The sequence below is a fragment of the Calidris pugnax genome, unplaced genomic scaffold (assembly GCF_001431845.1).
Source record: "Calidris pugnax isolate Ruff unplaced genomic scaffold, ASM143184v1 scaffold25, whole genome shotgun sequence".
In the NCBI taxonomy this organism is placed as follows: Eukaryota; Metazoa; Chordata; class Aves; order Charadriiformes; family Scolopacidae; genus Calidris; species Calidris pugnax.
Window position 1 is genome coordinate 2598905 of NW_015090805.1, and position 13858 is coordinate 2612762.

The 13858-nt window shown below is 38.8% G+C and overlaps 1 protein-coding gene across 1 annotated transcript in view; it reads right to left on the reverse strand.

The window, feature by feature from the left end:
- Positions 1-13858, reverse strand: part of PDXK (pyridoxal (pyridoxine, vitamin B6) kinase) — a 56086-nt gene that overhangs the window by 20543 nt on the left and 21685 nt on the right. The window contains exons 2-4 of the mRNA XM_014938129.1: positions 12773-12827; positions 4749-4853; positions 826-909 (exon numbers count right to left, since the gene is read on the reverse strand). Of these exons, the coding sequence (XP_014793615.1) occupies positions 826-909; positions 4749-4853; positions 12773-12827 (244 nt within the window). The remainder of the gene's footprint in view (positions 1-825; positions 910-4748; positions 4854-12772; positions 12828-13858) is intronic.

Consider the following 13858-nt stretch of genomic DNA (forward strand, 5'->3'; position numbering starts at 1 on the left):
GCAAATCCTGCAAACCATTGTAGATATTTTCTGACCACAGTTTACTGAACCTGAAGATGACAGGTTCAAACCATTATTCACAGCTTTTTATTCCACTAAATCCCCACTGACTTTGCCCTGTCACTCTAAACATTTTGCTCAGTTGAGGCCTACGCTGGTTGCGTTCTAAAGTCCTGAAACACTCAGAGAGTCAGGAAGGAAAAGAGGAGAATCTTTTCTTACAGGTTTAAGCCTGACATGACACGTTAATGAGAACAGTTGCTAGAGTCCATTGTTCTTTGAGTGCTCCTAGGCAATCTTAGCAGAGGACACCAGAGTCAAAAAAGCCTTGGAGTTTAAGCTAAATTATGAAGCTTATAAGGCACAGTAAGATGCTTTTTCTGGGATGTAACATGGAATCACGCCAGGGCAACACAGGAGAGTCCATCCTGCTTTTGACTGACTTGGAAATCAAGGAGCAGCTTCAGCTATCAGCACTTACAGCCTGTGCCTCTGAGCTACGAACAGCAGCAGCCAGCTGGGATTTTACAAGCCCTTCTTTGATACAGACCATCAGGCCTCAAGGTGCATTCTCCTTTGCGAAGCATAATGCAAGAAACATACTGAAAGGCAGAACATTAGACAGCCAAAAAAAAGCAACTCCCTCAACACTTAAGCAATGCTGAAATGAACCTTCACTGGAGCCTCAGCTAGTCCCAGCCTGACCAGAGCACAAGAAGGTTGTGAAATGCTGGGTAACGTCCTAACAGCATTTTGATCCTAAAACATGAAAATTATGGGTGCATAAAATGATGAAGCAGAAAGGACTGTAATACACATCCTTACCATATACTAGGTTAGAATTCTGTTGCTTCAACTCCTGGACAATATCCACCACCATTGCAAGAAACGATGTGTCTCTTGTATACCCTTCGGGGAAAAAAAAAAGACACTTTTGAAGTCTATTTTCATGAACGCTTTTTTATTTTTTTAGTTTTGGATAGGAATGGTGCATACTTCTCATTCTTTGGAACAATGAAAGGTGTTTTCGTATTTCATTCAGGAATAATAGGTGGAAGACAAATTCAAACAGTGCTTGCACAAGTACAAATATAACCTTAAAAATCCATTTACTAAGTAGGTTATATATGAAAGGTTCATACAACTTCAAAATGCTTGAACAAATATACAAAAAGGTCAGGCTGAATGGAAAAAACATTCATTTTCTTCAAAACAGCAGTCCAAATCAGTACTGTTTATCATGTAGTAAGAAATATTTTAAATTCCATATACTTTTCTCATACTCTGGTTTGAAGTAGTCTTTTTATAATTATTAATCTTCATGCTGATACAGTCCAACACACCAATGCAATGAAGAATTAATCTTGACTATTTTAGAGCAGTGGTCAATATACCAATAAAATTCCTATTTTTAGGCTTAGCATTGAAGTAAGCTGGAAATAAGTTATAAGATCTGTATCTGAATGGCCTAATCGTAATGCTAGCACCACAGTATTACTATTTAATCATTAATTTCTTTACTTTATAGATAGTTATGTATATAGTTATGTTTTAACTTTATTTACAATGTTTATTAATTAATAATTTGATTTTAATTTATTTTAGTTCATTTAATAGCACTATTTTTAGCAAGGTAGCTTCTTCAAACCTTCAGCTTGGAAACGCCCACTCTACTAAAATATTTAAAAATACATGTTGTGGTTGTTTTGGGTTTTTTTAACCCCAAAAGTAGATAAATTCTTAGATATTGTGGATAAATGGAAAAAACTTCCAAGATTTTTGGCCATAATGTTTTGTCTTACACTTATGAAATGCAGATAATCAGTCAAAAAAGCCAAGCAAAGATTTTTGTCTAAAAAGATCTGTGATGGTGGACTGGTTGAAAAAACAAACAGAGTGTGAGTAACATTATTGACAGAAGTGTCTCAAAAAAATTATACTGGAGTTTATCGCTTACCTTGAGTGTTTTACTGTAAATGAAACAAATACATGAAGATCTACAAGTAACTGTTATAAGTGTTAATGAAGTGTTATTTTGTATAATCAGCCTAAAAATAATAATTTCTATCTCAGCCGTGTTATCTACAGTCAGACATACAATTACAGTCAAATCCCATCTGCTGAGAAATTAATTTGGTTTTGGTGTTTGAATAATCATACCCAGGTTGGTGGAGGTAAAAAGTACAGTTGTTTACTAAAGTGAATGGCTGTTCCTGTCTGAAGAGAAAAATCTGTCCTGAAAACAACTGAATTTGAAGTTCAGCTACAGCACAACTGAACACTTATTAGATCTTAATAAATTAGTGCCATTTCTACCCATGTCTTCTTTTTGTTCATAATGAAAACAGTTACGCTGAATGGCATTTTTAAACAAACATGAACACCACACTGACCCATCTACCCACAAATCCTATTCTAAAAGGCATATTAATAAATATTCCTTTTTTTCCTCCAAAATTTCTTTTTGCTGAAGATTTCTACTTTTCCTTCTACCATTTTTAATCTTTTACATTAATTTTGCCAGTACAAGACAGTGATAGTAAAGGAATTGGAGTCTCTTCCAAGAATTGAAAGTAAAATAAAAAAGGAACATTTCAGCTAAAAGAATACTCAAACATTATTTACAAGTTGTACATATGAACATCTCCTAAGAAGTCCTGTAATACAGTGTGCTTTTCCTGGAAATGTCCTCTGTGTGAGTTCTTTCAAGGAAAGAGTGTTTGTCCATTTCTCAAATCACAAAGAACCCATTTATGGTGAAATTAATTTCTTAATGTTAGTTCAGTCTATTTTCTAATTAGTCTCCTTTACTATGGAGATATTCCCTGAAAAAGAACTGACAATAACTCTTCAGACACACCACACCCTTCAAGCCAGAATGACTGCTTTGGGGTTATAATCCATATGCTTAAAGTCTCCATTTTTCCTTGTGTTTAAAGCAGTTTCCTAGATGTGGAAGCCATGAAATAAGTCAAATCTGGTTATCTATTTCTGTTTATGTTTAAAAAGTGACTGTTCACTGCTATAAAAAATTGATACTGTAACCTAAACTGGACGCATATTCTTACTGAGGTGAAATCCAATCACTAATCTACATCTGGGAAGCAGGAAGTGGATGAGAGGCAGTTTTTAATAAAAACTGCACACAGAATCTCTTCTTTCTATAAAGCATTCTACAAGAAGTTCTCTTTGCCTATATTTATAAACACTTTGCACCTAGTGGCAAGCAAAGGAAAACACTGCACAGTCATTATGTCCTGCAGAACTGCATCCACTTAGAGGACCTATGTAGTAACAAGACCAAAAAAATCAAGAGATATGACAGAGTCAAAACCAAAATCCAACCCTGCTTATGCTTTGCTCTGTATCCAAAATGTCATCCCTTAAAGCAGAAAAAACAAACAAGGACAGACAACCATGTATAAAATCATGCCATAATACTGCAGAGTGCTAATACTGCAAATTTAGGAGAAAGGGTTAAACTCTCATGTCTTCAGAGTAAATTTAAAAATATTACTCTGACATTTCTCATTATTTTTATTCAGTAGAGGCACTCCCAAAATGTTAATTAAGCCTATACATGACAGACCTGTACAGTCTGTAAGCTATACAAGGGGATCAAATTTACCCACCCAACCACAGCCTTTGGGCTGGAGAACACTTGCTGTTTCAAACTAAACAGTCTGGGCAGCTAAGACCCTCATATAACAGATGACATTGCAGGAGGAATTGGAGGATTGGAGGTTTGGAACAAGAAGGAATATGGTTTATGTTTCTTTACTTTTGTTTACATCTCATGGAAGCTCCAAGGAACAAGCTCTTCTTACCGTGGGCAGCTAAGACCCTAATGTAGCAGATGACATTGCAGGAGGAATCAGAGGATTGGAGGTTTGGAAAAAGAAGGAATATGGTTTATGTTTCTTTACTTTTGTTTACATCTCATGGAAGCTCCAAGGAACAAGCTCCCTAAACTGGACGCATATTCTTACTGAGGTGAAATCCAATCACTAATCTACATCTGGGAAGCAGGAAGTGGATGAGAGGCAGTTTTTAATAAAAACTGCACACAGAATCTCTTCTTTCTATAAAGCATTCTACAAGAAGTTCTCTTTGCCTATATTTATAAACACTTTGCACCTAGTGGCAAGCAAAGGAAAACACTGCACAGTCATTATGTCCTGCAGAACTGCATCCACTTAGAGGACCTATGTAGTAACAAGACCAAAAAAATCAAGAGATATGACAGAGTCAAAACCAAAATCCAACCCTGCTTATGCTTTGCTCTGTATCCAAAATGTCATCCCTTAAAGCAGAAAAAACAAACAAGGACAGACAACCATGTATAAAATCATGCCATAATACTGCAGAGTGCTAATACTGCAAATTTAGGAGAAAGGGTTAAACTCTCATGTCTTCAGAGTAAATTTAAAAATATTACTCTGACATTTCTCATTATTTTTATTCAGTAGAGGCACTCCCAAAATGTTAATTAAGCCTATACATGACAGACCTGTACAGTCTGTAAGCTATACAAGGGGATCAAATTTACCCACCCAACCACAGCCTTTGGGCTGGAGAACACTTGCTGTTTCAAACTAAACAGTCTGGGCAGCTAAGACCCTCATATAACAGATGACATTGCAGGAGGAATTGGAGGATTGGAGGTTTGGAACAAGAAGGAATATGGTTTATGTTTCTTTACTTTTGTTTACATCTCATGGAAGCTCCAAGGAACAAGCTCTTCTTACCTGTGAGTACATAATCATACCGGTTGACCATGTTCAGCTTAAGTCCTTCATACAGTTCGTGAAGTTCATCTGAATTTAAAACCTGACCCTTCCAGTGGGCATAACCTGCAAAGTAAATACCAGATAATTTTTCATGAGCTAGATTTTCTATTTAGGATCACACAGATTTAAAACTTGGAGGAACCATATCAGATATCAGCACCAGAAAGCATTTCCACCTCCTCTTCTGTAAAACACGAATGAAAGCTGCTGTCAGCAGAACAGTTAATGTGTTCAACAACTTCTTAGCAGCTCTGTTTCCCAAAGGAACTGCAGTGACTACACTGGAGTTTGAGACGGTCCATTTATCAGCAAATCGAGCAGAGCACACACAAGCTCCTGCAAGTTTTCCCATGGAGCCTATACAACTATCCCTTTCCTGTGTGGAAGGGGACAAACATGTGTTTTAGACTCCACTGGAGGAGGGTGTCAGTATAATTTGATATTTTATACTATTAAAAAAAAAGATTGACAGCTAAATGACAAGCTTAAACATGCTTATGGATCTTTCTGGACACATGTATGCAGCACTGCTGCACCCATCAGACATGGGACCTGCACGAACAGAGTGACCACAGCAGAACGTTTTCATGGCTGCTCTTTAAACATACAATGCCATCTGACAGATTTTCTTCAAAAAATAGCTGAGGATCCTGGAAGAATAAAATGAGTATCAGAAAGACACTATAAACAGACAAATAATACTCATACACTATTAGCCTTGAATGACCTCTAAAAATTACAAGCCAATATTCTTCGCTGAGAAGCGAATGGAAGGTGAAGTTACTTGGGAGAAACTGAACTGATCTCAGCAAACAATGGACCAAGCTCCATGGCAGTCAACTTCAAGGAAAAAAGAAAAATAGGAAAAACCTTCCTTGACAGACCCTAAACATTTGCTGAATGGTGCATCTTGCACCTCGTCATCAAAACCTACCCATCTACATGGCAGCCATCACTGCCTTTTTATAAGAACGGGTCTTCCTCCAGGACACCACACGAAGCACCCACAGTTTAACTCTTCCAACATCCAGAAGTTCAGAGTTCGTTAAAAAGCTTATCTTGTTATTAACTGAATTTAGGAAAAGTGAAATGTTAAATGAAGCATCTTCTTCCACATCACCCCTGTGTGAAGACAATGGTATTCTGTTTGTTTAAACTTCTCGGAGTTAGAGTATTGTGTGATAAAAACTGTTGGCTTTGATTATCACTCTAAACTGTGTTATTAGAGTAACTGCCAAAAGGTGCCTACAGCCTAGGATAAGCACATTTTTCAGTTTTCCTTCTTATGAATGCAAATACACCCACAGTAGGGTGAGCAGATGGATCATTTTGTTCTCCTCGGCTCACGAAGGCCTAGGCTCTAAAACACGACTCGCTGCCAGCTGGCTGGGGGACTGACTCATATCAGCCACTACAATTTTCTCCCCAGCAAACGCTTTTTAAAAAGTCTCTGTGAAGAAACGGACAAAGTGAAGGATTCACGAATGTTAGGGCTGTAGTTCCACTTGAGAACACAGTGATATTCAAAGTGGCAATGCCTAATACCTAGGTACACGTCCAGCCCCAAGAAACCCTGGACTCCAACCAACTCAAGTATTCAACTTACTTAACACATGCAGATATTTGTTCTGTCACATTTGCAGCTTCAGAGAGAAATAATCTGCCCTCTCCTTTCCCAAATCTCTACTTCTGTTAGCACTGCAAAGCCAGTCCATAAAGGGAGACAAAAGAGTCCTTTTTATTTCATTGTGCCCATCAATGAAACTGAGTGCAGTTTTCACCCAGAATCAAGGTCAGCTGGCAAAAGAGCAGTCATTCATCTTACACATGGCCATAAAAATAACTATGACAGATTGTCCAGACAATCTAGGTACTCTTGGGAGCCATTTCTACAGAGGGATCCTGCACATTCACTATTTAACTGAAAGCTCACCTTCCTATGTCAAGCTGTGTTAAACTGCCAATGCACAGGGTCCATATCACACTGATCCTCTGCTGAGGGAGGGAAATAAACGCAGAAACAAAGTGTTAGGTAGCAGCCCAGCTTAGCTCAGGAATTGGTAAATTACTCATGTCAGGCAGGGACCGTATCTGAACTCCATAGCAATGACTTCCAAGGGCATCTAGAGGACTCTCTTTACCACCTGGTAACACATGTAATACAATCTAAATTCTAATCACATGAGAGAAAAAAAAGAAGAAGAAAAAAAAAGCCCTAGGGAAGCTCTCAGGGAAGCCCCAGCTATTCAGACTGAAGGAAAAGGTCAATGCCTTCACTGGATCTGCAGAGAACTGTGACTTCATGAGGAGCTGAACTGTTGTCGAGTAAGAAGAAACAAAATCAGAACTGGCATTAAGATGGAAACTACCCTAAGCCCTCTTCCCAGGGTAACTTCATGTAACCTGATGAACAACAGGCAAATCCCACTACCCTGCATTTATCCTACTCTCCTGGTGCGATATACAACCGAAAAGCAGCTTCTGTAGAGGGACCGAATAAAAAGCCAGTTACTCATATTCAAAAATGGTTTCACTAACTGGACAATGGGTACCTTGGGGTGCCAGGAAGAGGGAGAGGGACTGTCTTGAAAGAGTAATGGCAAAAAGTCAAGACAGATACTGTGTGGTCAGAAAAACACTGCATAGCCCTGATCACAGAGCTAGTCATCAGGGAATGCCAACTGCAAGCTTAAACATGCGAGGTCCAACTAACTGGCTTTAGGGGAAAGCTGAGTGGATGCAGTGAAGGATGATAACGAGGAATTGCTGCCTTCCTCAGCTAGACCTAAGAACTCACCTGGCAACGCGCATGTTTGAAGGCCCAGAGCTGCCTTGCAAGACCTGACCATTTCAAAGTCAGCTTCCTAGAAACATTATCCCTATGCCTACACCACTAAATATGAATATCTGAAAAACAGCAAGAGGAAATTTAAGATCTTCTGCTTAACTGCCCACTCCTACTCCGCAGCCGTATTTTCACTGTGTCACTCAACAATACAGAAGTTCAAAGTCTCACAGTACCTGGCTATTTGCACACATTATACAAGAACCACAGCTAAGAAAACTAAAGAATGAGTTTCAAGTTTATACTTGGCAAAACAACATTGTCAAGTTGCCAAACATCCCATTTGGAGACTACAGAGCTTCTTAGGCATTGCAGTTGGATCAAATTATTACTGTTTATCTTCGATATTAAGGTGAGATCTTGTCTTGTATTTTCTACAGAGGAAGAAAGCTGAGTTGTCTTTGTTTTGGTTACAAAACGCCCAAATAATTCCTCTCAGTGCTGGACTCAGTGCTGGAGCAGAGAGAAGATGGCAAATTATGATACACCCCAAATAATTCCTCTCAGTCCAGCACTGAGAGAGCAGAGAGAAGATGGCAAATTATGATACACAGCTCTCCAAACTGCACTTGGCTTAAAGTGGCTGCATTAGTCTCCCAGATTAGTAATAATTTTAAACACATAGAGGAAGATAAATATTTAAACATATTATACCCCTTCTGCTTATCTGTGTTATGGTCTTTAATTGCAATTAAGTGTTATATATTTGCTTTTAAGCAGATAAGGGAATGAAAAGCAGGTGAGATACGACAATGCCTCTTGTCACTTATCCTTCTAAAACAACAAACACATTCATTAGCCTCCAAGGAAATGTCTTCATTCATCTGTAAGAAAAAAAAACACCACAGCCAAGAGAGGCAGCTAATACTGTACCCAAGGTGAATATATATACTTTTCTTTCTTGTCTTCCTCCACTGGCATTTTTTTTCCTCCTTTGGAATGCATTTATAAGCCTCTTAGTTACTTTCATTAACAAGGAAAAAAAAAAGAATAAAAATCCCAGGCATACTAGAAGGAAAAAAAACCCACCAAAACAAAACCCAAAACAAAAAACAAACTACCATTTAAGTATAGCAAAGCATCTAAGATTTCTTTGTTTTTCAAGCCAGAACATTCTGTTCTGAGGTTTTGAGTTCCTCCTGTGGTGTTCCCTGCAAAACTATTCCAAGCGGCTTCAGCAATCAAGTATTTTACATGGGATAAAGGAAGAAAGATCCACTGTTTAAGGCACATGATGGGCAGGCAATCTGGTCCCAGCTGTGCCACAAAATTGGCATACAAACTCTGGCAGACAACCTGGCCTAAACACATGACTTAAATCTTCAGCTGCCAGCTTCAATAAAACCAGAAATACAGTACCAAAATCTCCAGCAGATTTTTTACTGCTGGTCAGTGTGGGAGTAAAATACTACCAGCATTAGGCACGAGCTGAGATCTTTTCTTTTTGTCCCACACTGCACAGGTGTGAGTGACTGTGAAGAATCACATCAGTGAGACATAATTATAATTTCTTATGTGTTAGGCCTACCAGCCAACTCAACCACCCACTACACACCCAGTAAGTGGAAGTCCAAAAGTGCTTTGCTTAAAAATAAAAAGGAACAGAAAAAGAACAGGCTATTTTTTTTGGAGCATTTCAAAGGGAAGGTTTGGATGGCAAAGTACATTATATGCTTACCATTCACCTGTCAGTTAAAAACAAAAATGGAAATCACTGAAGAATTAAAAATGCACCCCCAAAAAAAAAAAATCACTGACACATTAAAAAGAATTTTGATTTTTATTTTTTTCATATCACACTATGAGATGCTTCTGCAAACAATACAGTAAAATAGAATAAAAAGCACAGAATCTTTGTAGGTTGCATGACAGCTTCTTTTATTTGTACATGAAGCATGATGCCATTCAAGGGTGAGTCACTCTAATCATAAAAGTTCCTCACGAACCAACATGACAAACTGTTCTCCCAGGGGGACTGATTTAAAGCACATTTTCCGAATTTCAGGATTATCAGAGATTAAAGAAGGCTGAATTTTCTGAGCAGGAGTCAGCAGAAAGAGGCCTGTGGTATCTTACTAATTTAAAAATGGGGGGGAAAAAGGCAATAATGACTCACCAAAGAAAGCCTATTAGTCATAAATTCTCTCTGCATTTTATCTTTTGCTGACAAGACCAGGTTTAAAGTAAAGGATGGGGAAAGAAAGTAAGCCATGTCTGAAACCTCACACACTTTGTTACCTGTGCCCCCTCTGGTGTATCCCATTCTTTTAGAAACTAGAGTTCACAGATTTTGAAGCAAAAAATTGCCCTTCAGCTTAAAAGATGATCACAGAAAGGGTTTTCATAAAATCTTTTTCTCTTAGGAAAATCAAGTTATCTTCACCATTTCATCCCTGGCCAGCAGGTTGAGGGAAGCGATTCTGCCCTCTCATAAGACCCCACCTGGAGAACTGCTACCAGGTCTGAAGCCCCCCGCTACCCTCTCATGAGGGTACTGCTCTCATGAGGGTACCCTCTCATGAGGGTACTGGAGAACTGCTACCAGGTCTGAAGCCCCCACCACAAGAAGGACATGGACCTGTTGAAGCATGTCCAGAGGAGGGCCAAGAAGATGATCAGAGGGTTGGAGCACCTGTCCTCTGAAGACAGACTAAGAGGGTTGGGGCTGTTCAGCCTGGAGAAGACTGAAGACAGACTAAGAGAGTTGGGGCTGTTCAGCCTGGAGAAGAGAAGCCCCCAGGGAGACCTTATAGTGGCCTTCCAGTCCCTAAAGGGGGCTTACAGGAGAGATGGAGAGTGACACTTTATGAGGGTGTGTAGCGATAGGACAAGGGGTAATGATTTTAAAGCGAAAGAGGAGAGATTTAGATTGGATATTAGGAAGAAATTTTTCACTATGAGGGTGGAGATGACACTGGAACAGGTTACCCAGGGAACCTGTGGCTGCCACATTCCTGGAAATGGTCAAGACCAGGCTGGATTGGGCTTTGAGCAACCTGGTCTAGTGGGAGGTGTTCCTGCCCATGGCAGGAGGGGTGGAACTAGATGATCTTTAAGGTCCCTTCCAAGCCATAAAAGATATTCTGTGTTTCTATGTGTATTGAGGCACTGCTCCAGACACAAGCCACAACCCAGCACGGCAAGTTTCTGTTCATTAATCCCTGCAGTGGCACACACTGATTTGCGGGCACTAGTACAAGTTTGTGTGAAGGCATGTGTAAATGTTCAAACTGGGGAAAGTGTTTGTATGAGGACATCACGTGTTCCTACATGCCACTCTCAAAGAGGAGGTGCAAAGTCACTGGGCTTATAATCTGTCCTTCATTTTAAGAAAGGGTAGAAAGGATTTAATGGAAAAACTCCAGTGTTAGAAAACCAGACTTGTCATAAAAGGGAATAAATAATGTGACTCCTAAACACCAGGAGACAAAATAAAAGTTCCAAATATTTTAAAGACTCAAGGTCTCTGAGACATTTATAGTTTGGGGATGTTCAATTAGGCCTCCTTATGGGGGGAGGAGGGCAGAAATCACTAATTTCTTGTTTCCTCTATATCTTCATTGTTTGACATTCATTTGAATGAAGCACTGGTAACCTTTCTCCACCTGGGATACTAAACAAAAACATCTTCCTTCTTTTCTATGAACTTGGTCATCCTACTATCCTACTGGTAATGTAATTTTCCTACCTTCAAACACATTCAATTTATGGTCCAATAAAACCTCTATTAAGCTCTTTTAACGCCCTATAAAGCTGATTTAATCTTGAAACTGAAAGCCAACAAACGACAGGTGTTCATCCATTCTGAGCACTGAGTTATTTCATGTGAAAAAATTGCTTAATTTCTGGAAGATTATAATAGTTTTACCCAGCTATCAAAATCTAAACAAGAAAGAATCCCAAACTAAGTACATTAAAGAAACATAAGCCACAACTACGTATCTCTTAAAAAAAAAATAAATAAGAGAACCTTCGTACTGTGCCAAAGGGTACAAGCAAAATAAGCACCTTTTTGCCTCAGGCAGGAAAAGACCCTCACACCTTGTTTAATTATTACCTCTCTCATGCCTTTCCTCAGTAAGCAGAAACGAATTTCTAGCTACCTTTGAATCATTCATTTCTTCTTCCCAAGGTGACACTAAATTCCTTCCATGACAGGAACCCCTTAGAACCTTTGGAAAGCTGTGTGGAGCTCAACATAGTAAGAGAGGACAGAGACCTTCTGGTATGCTCTGTTCCAAAAACTTGCAGTTTATTAATAGAGCTGTATCTGTGAGACAAATGTTGAGATACTTTTCTAGTATTTTTTTTTATCAGAAACAATTTTTGCTCTTTTCAAAAGATTCTTAAGTCAGAATTTGTTCCTGGATTATTTTTTTTAAGATAACCTTAGAATTCCTTTATCTAGAGTACCTGCCACCACCATGACAGTAGATGTGTCTCTCGTTTCAAATAGCAAGTGACTTGGAGCTCCTTTATGAGTGAAGGGTATTGCTAAAATAAACCATAAATTTCAGTTTTCTTTCGAAGAATAAAGTCATCTGGCACTGTGAGTGTTAGGAAATCTTAAAGTATTGTTTGAGTGCATCATGTTCAGGCTTAGAACTCAAGTAATAATACACCTTAATGTGCTAACACACCACCTACCTTCCTCCCTCCAGAATGTAATTTCAGGATACTTGCTAGTCATCTGGGTGGGCACATAAAGAGAGGAAACATTGCATCTAGCTCAGTATTCTTCTGATGTTTGGGTTGGTAATATGATTATGAGTATCATGGAGCCATAATGCACAGAAAACAGTAGTGAAGACTCCCCCGTTCACAGGCCTGCCTGCACAGATGGCTGTATTTGTGTTATTTCACTGTCTGAGTTAATTAGATTACTGCCCAACAAAAGAAACTCACACTCTGAAGTAGCAAAGCAGGACATTATCACATCATATCATGCCCTAATTCCAAATCCAGACTTCTGGATCCAGACTTTCCAAACACGAAAGTTACATTTCTGTCCTATATCCTGAAAATGTGAATAAAAACATAAGACTGATCTCCCACTGTCATGTGACGAGGCAAGCCACATGTTGAGTAGAGTTCAGTGACTGTGGAGTGGTATCTGAAGACACGTGTAAAGTTTTACCTGTATGGTTTGAAAACTGGACAGAGTTCACCGTATCAACTTCAAATCCCAAAACCTGTAACAGAACACAGGAATATTTCTTTTACTCAACACAGCTTTGTTAAAATGTTATCAGTATCATAAAACACAAGAAAGGATTCTTATTTCCCAGTACATATTTTAAAATCTTGAGCACTGTTTTAAAGTGAAAGCTGAGTCAACATACATGCAACATAAACAAACAACGCAGTACTTTACTACAGCAGCAGACGTGGAACAAAAGTGACACTGGCAACAGCACCAGAAAAACAGCTCTGGATCCTCAGGCTAGAGTTCATCTGGGGATAAGGACAGAGATACTCGTCCAGCAGCAGTTACTGAAGTCCTGAAGAAAGCCTTGGATAGCCTTTCTTGACACGAAAAGTGGTCTAAATTTCAAGGTACTAAATTAATGCAAAGTAGAGAAGGAGGATGCTGTTAATATTCCAGAAAGCAAATCTTTCTAAAAGGACAGGAGAATCTTAAAAGGGATCAACGTTATGAGCCATGCTTCAATGTCACACGCAGTTTCTTTACAACTAAAAGAGAATAGAAAGAAATCACAGAGAATTAATTTGGGGCATGATTATACAATCAAAGGGAGAGAGCTCTTAAAAGCACAAAAGTGTTAAGCCTAAAGCATGCTCCAAAAGTCACCTGCTACCTTGCATTACCAGCAACCCAAATATTGAAATATCCAAGAATTTGCTAGTGCAATCAACAAATACATTATTGTTGCCCAAAAGAAATAAATATAATGAAAATAAGAGCACTGAATCAGAAGAAATCTAATGAGGATTTTTAACCTGACAATACCTGCTTAATACCAACCGGCATTGCTGCTCAAGTAATTTTTAGACCTTTTTATCTACCACAAAAGAAATTCAAATGCAAGAATGACATAACAGTCTGACATTTAATATTTGTTTCCACATCCTACTTGCTCTGAGTAAGAATTCTCCTCAAAAGACGAGCTGCTATATATGGCTCAGTGAGTCATACGGGGAGATAATAGTAATGATGCATCACTGTTTATGATCCACTTTCAGGCAATTTGCTGGGAAAGGG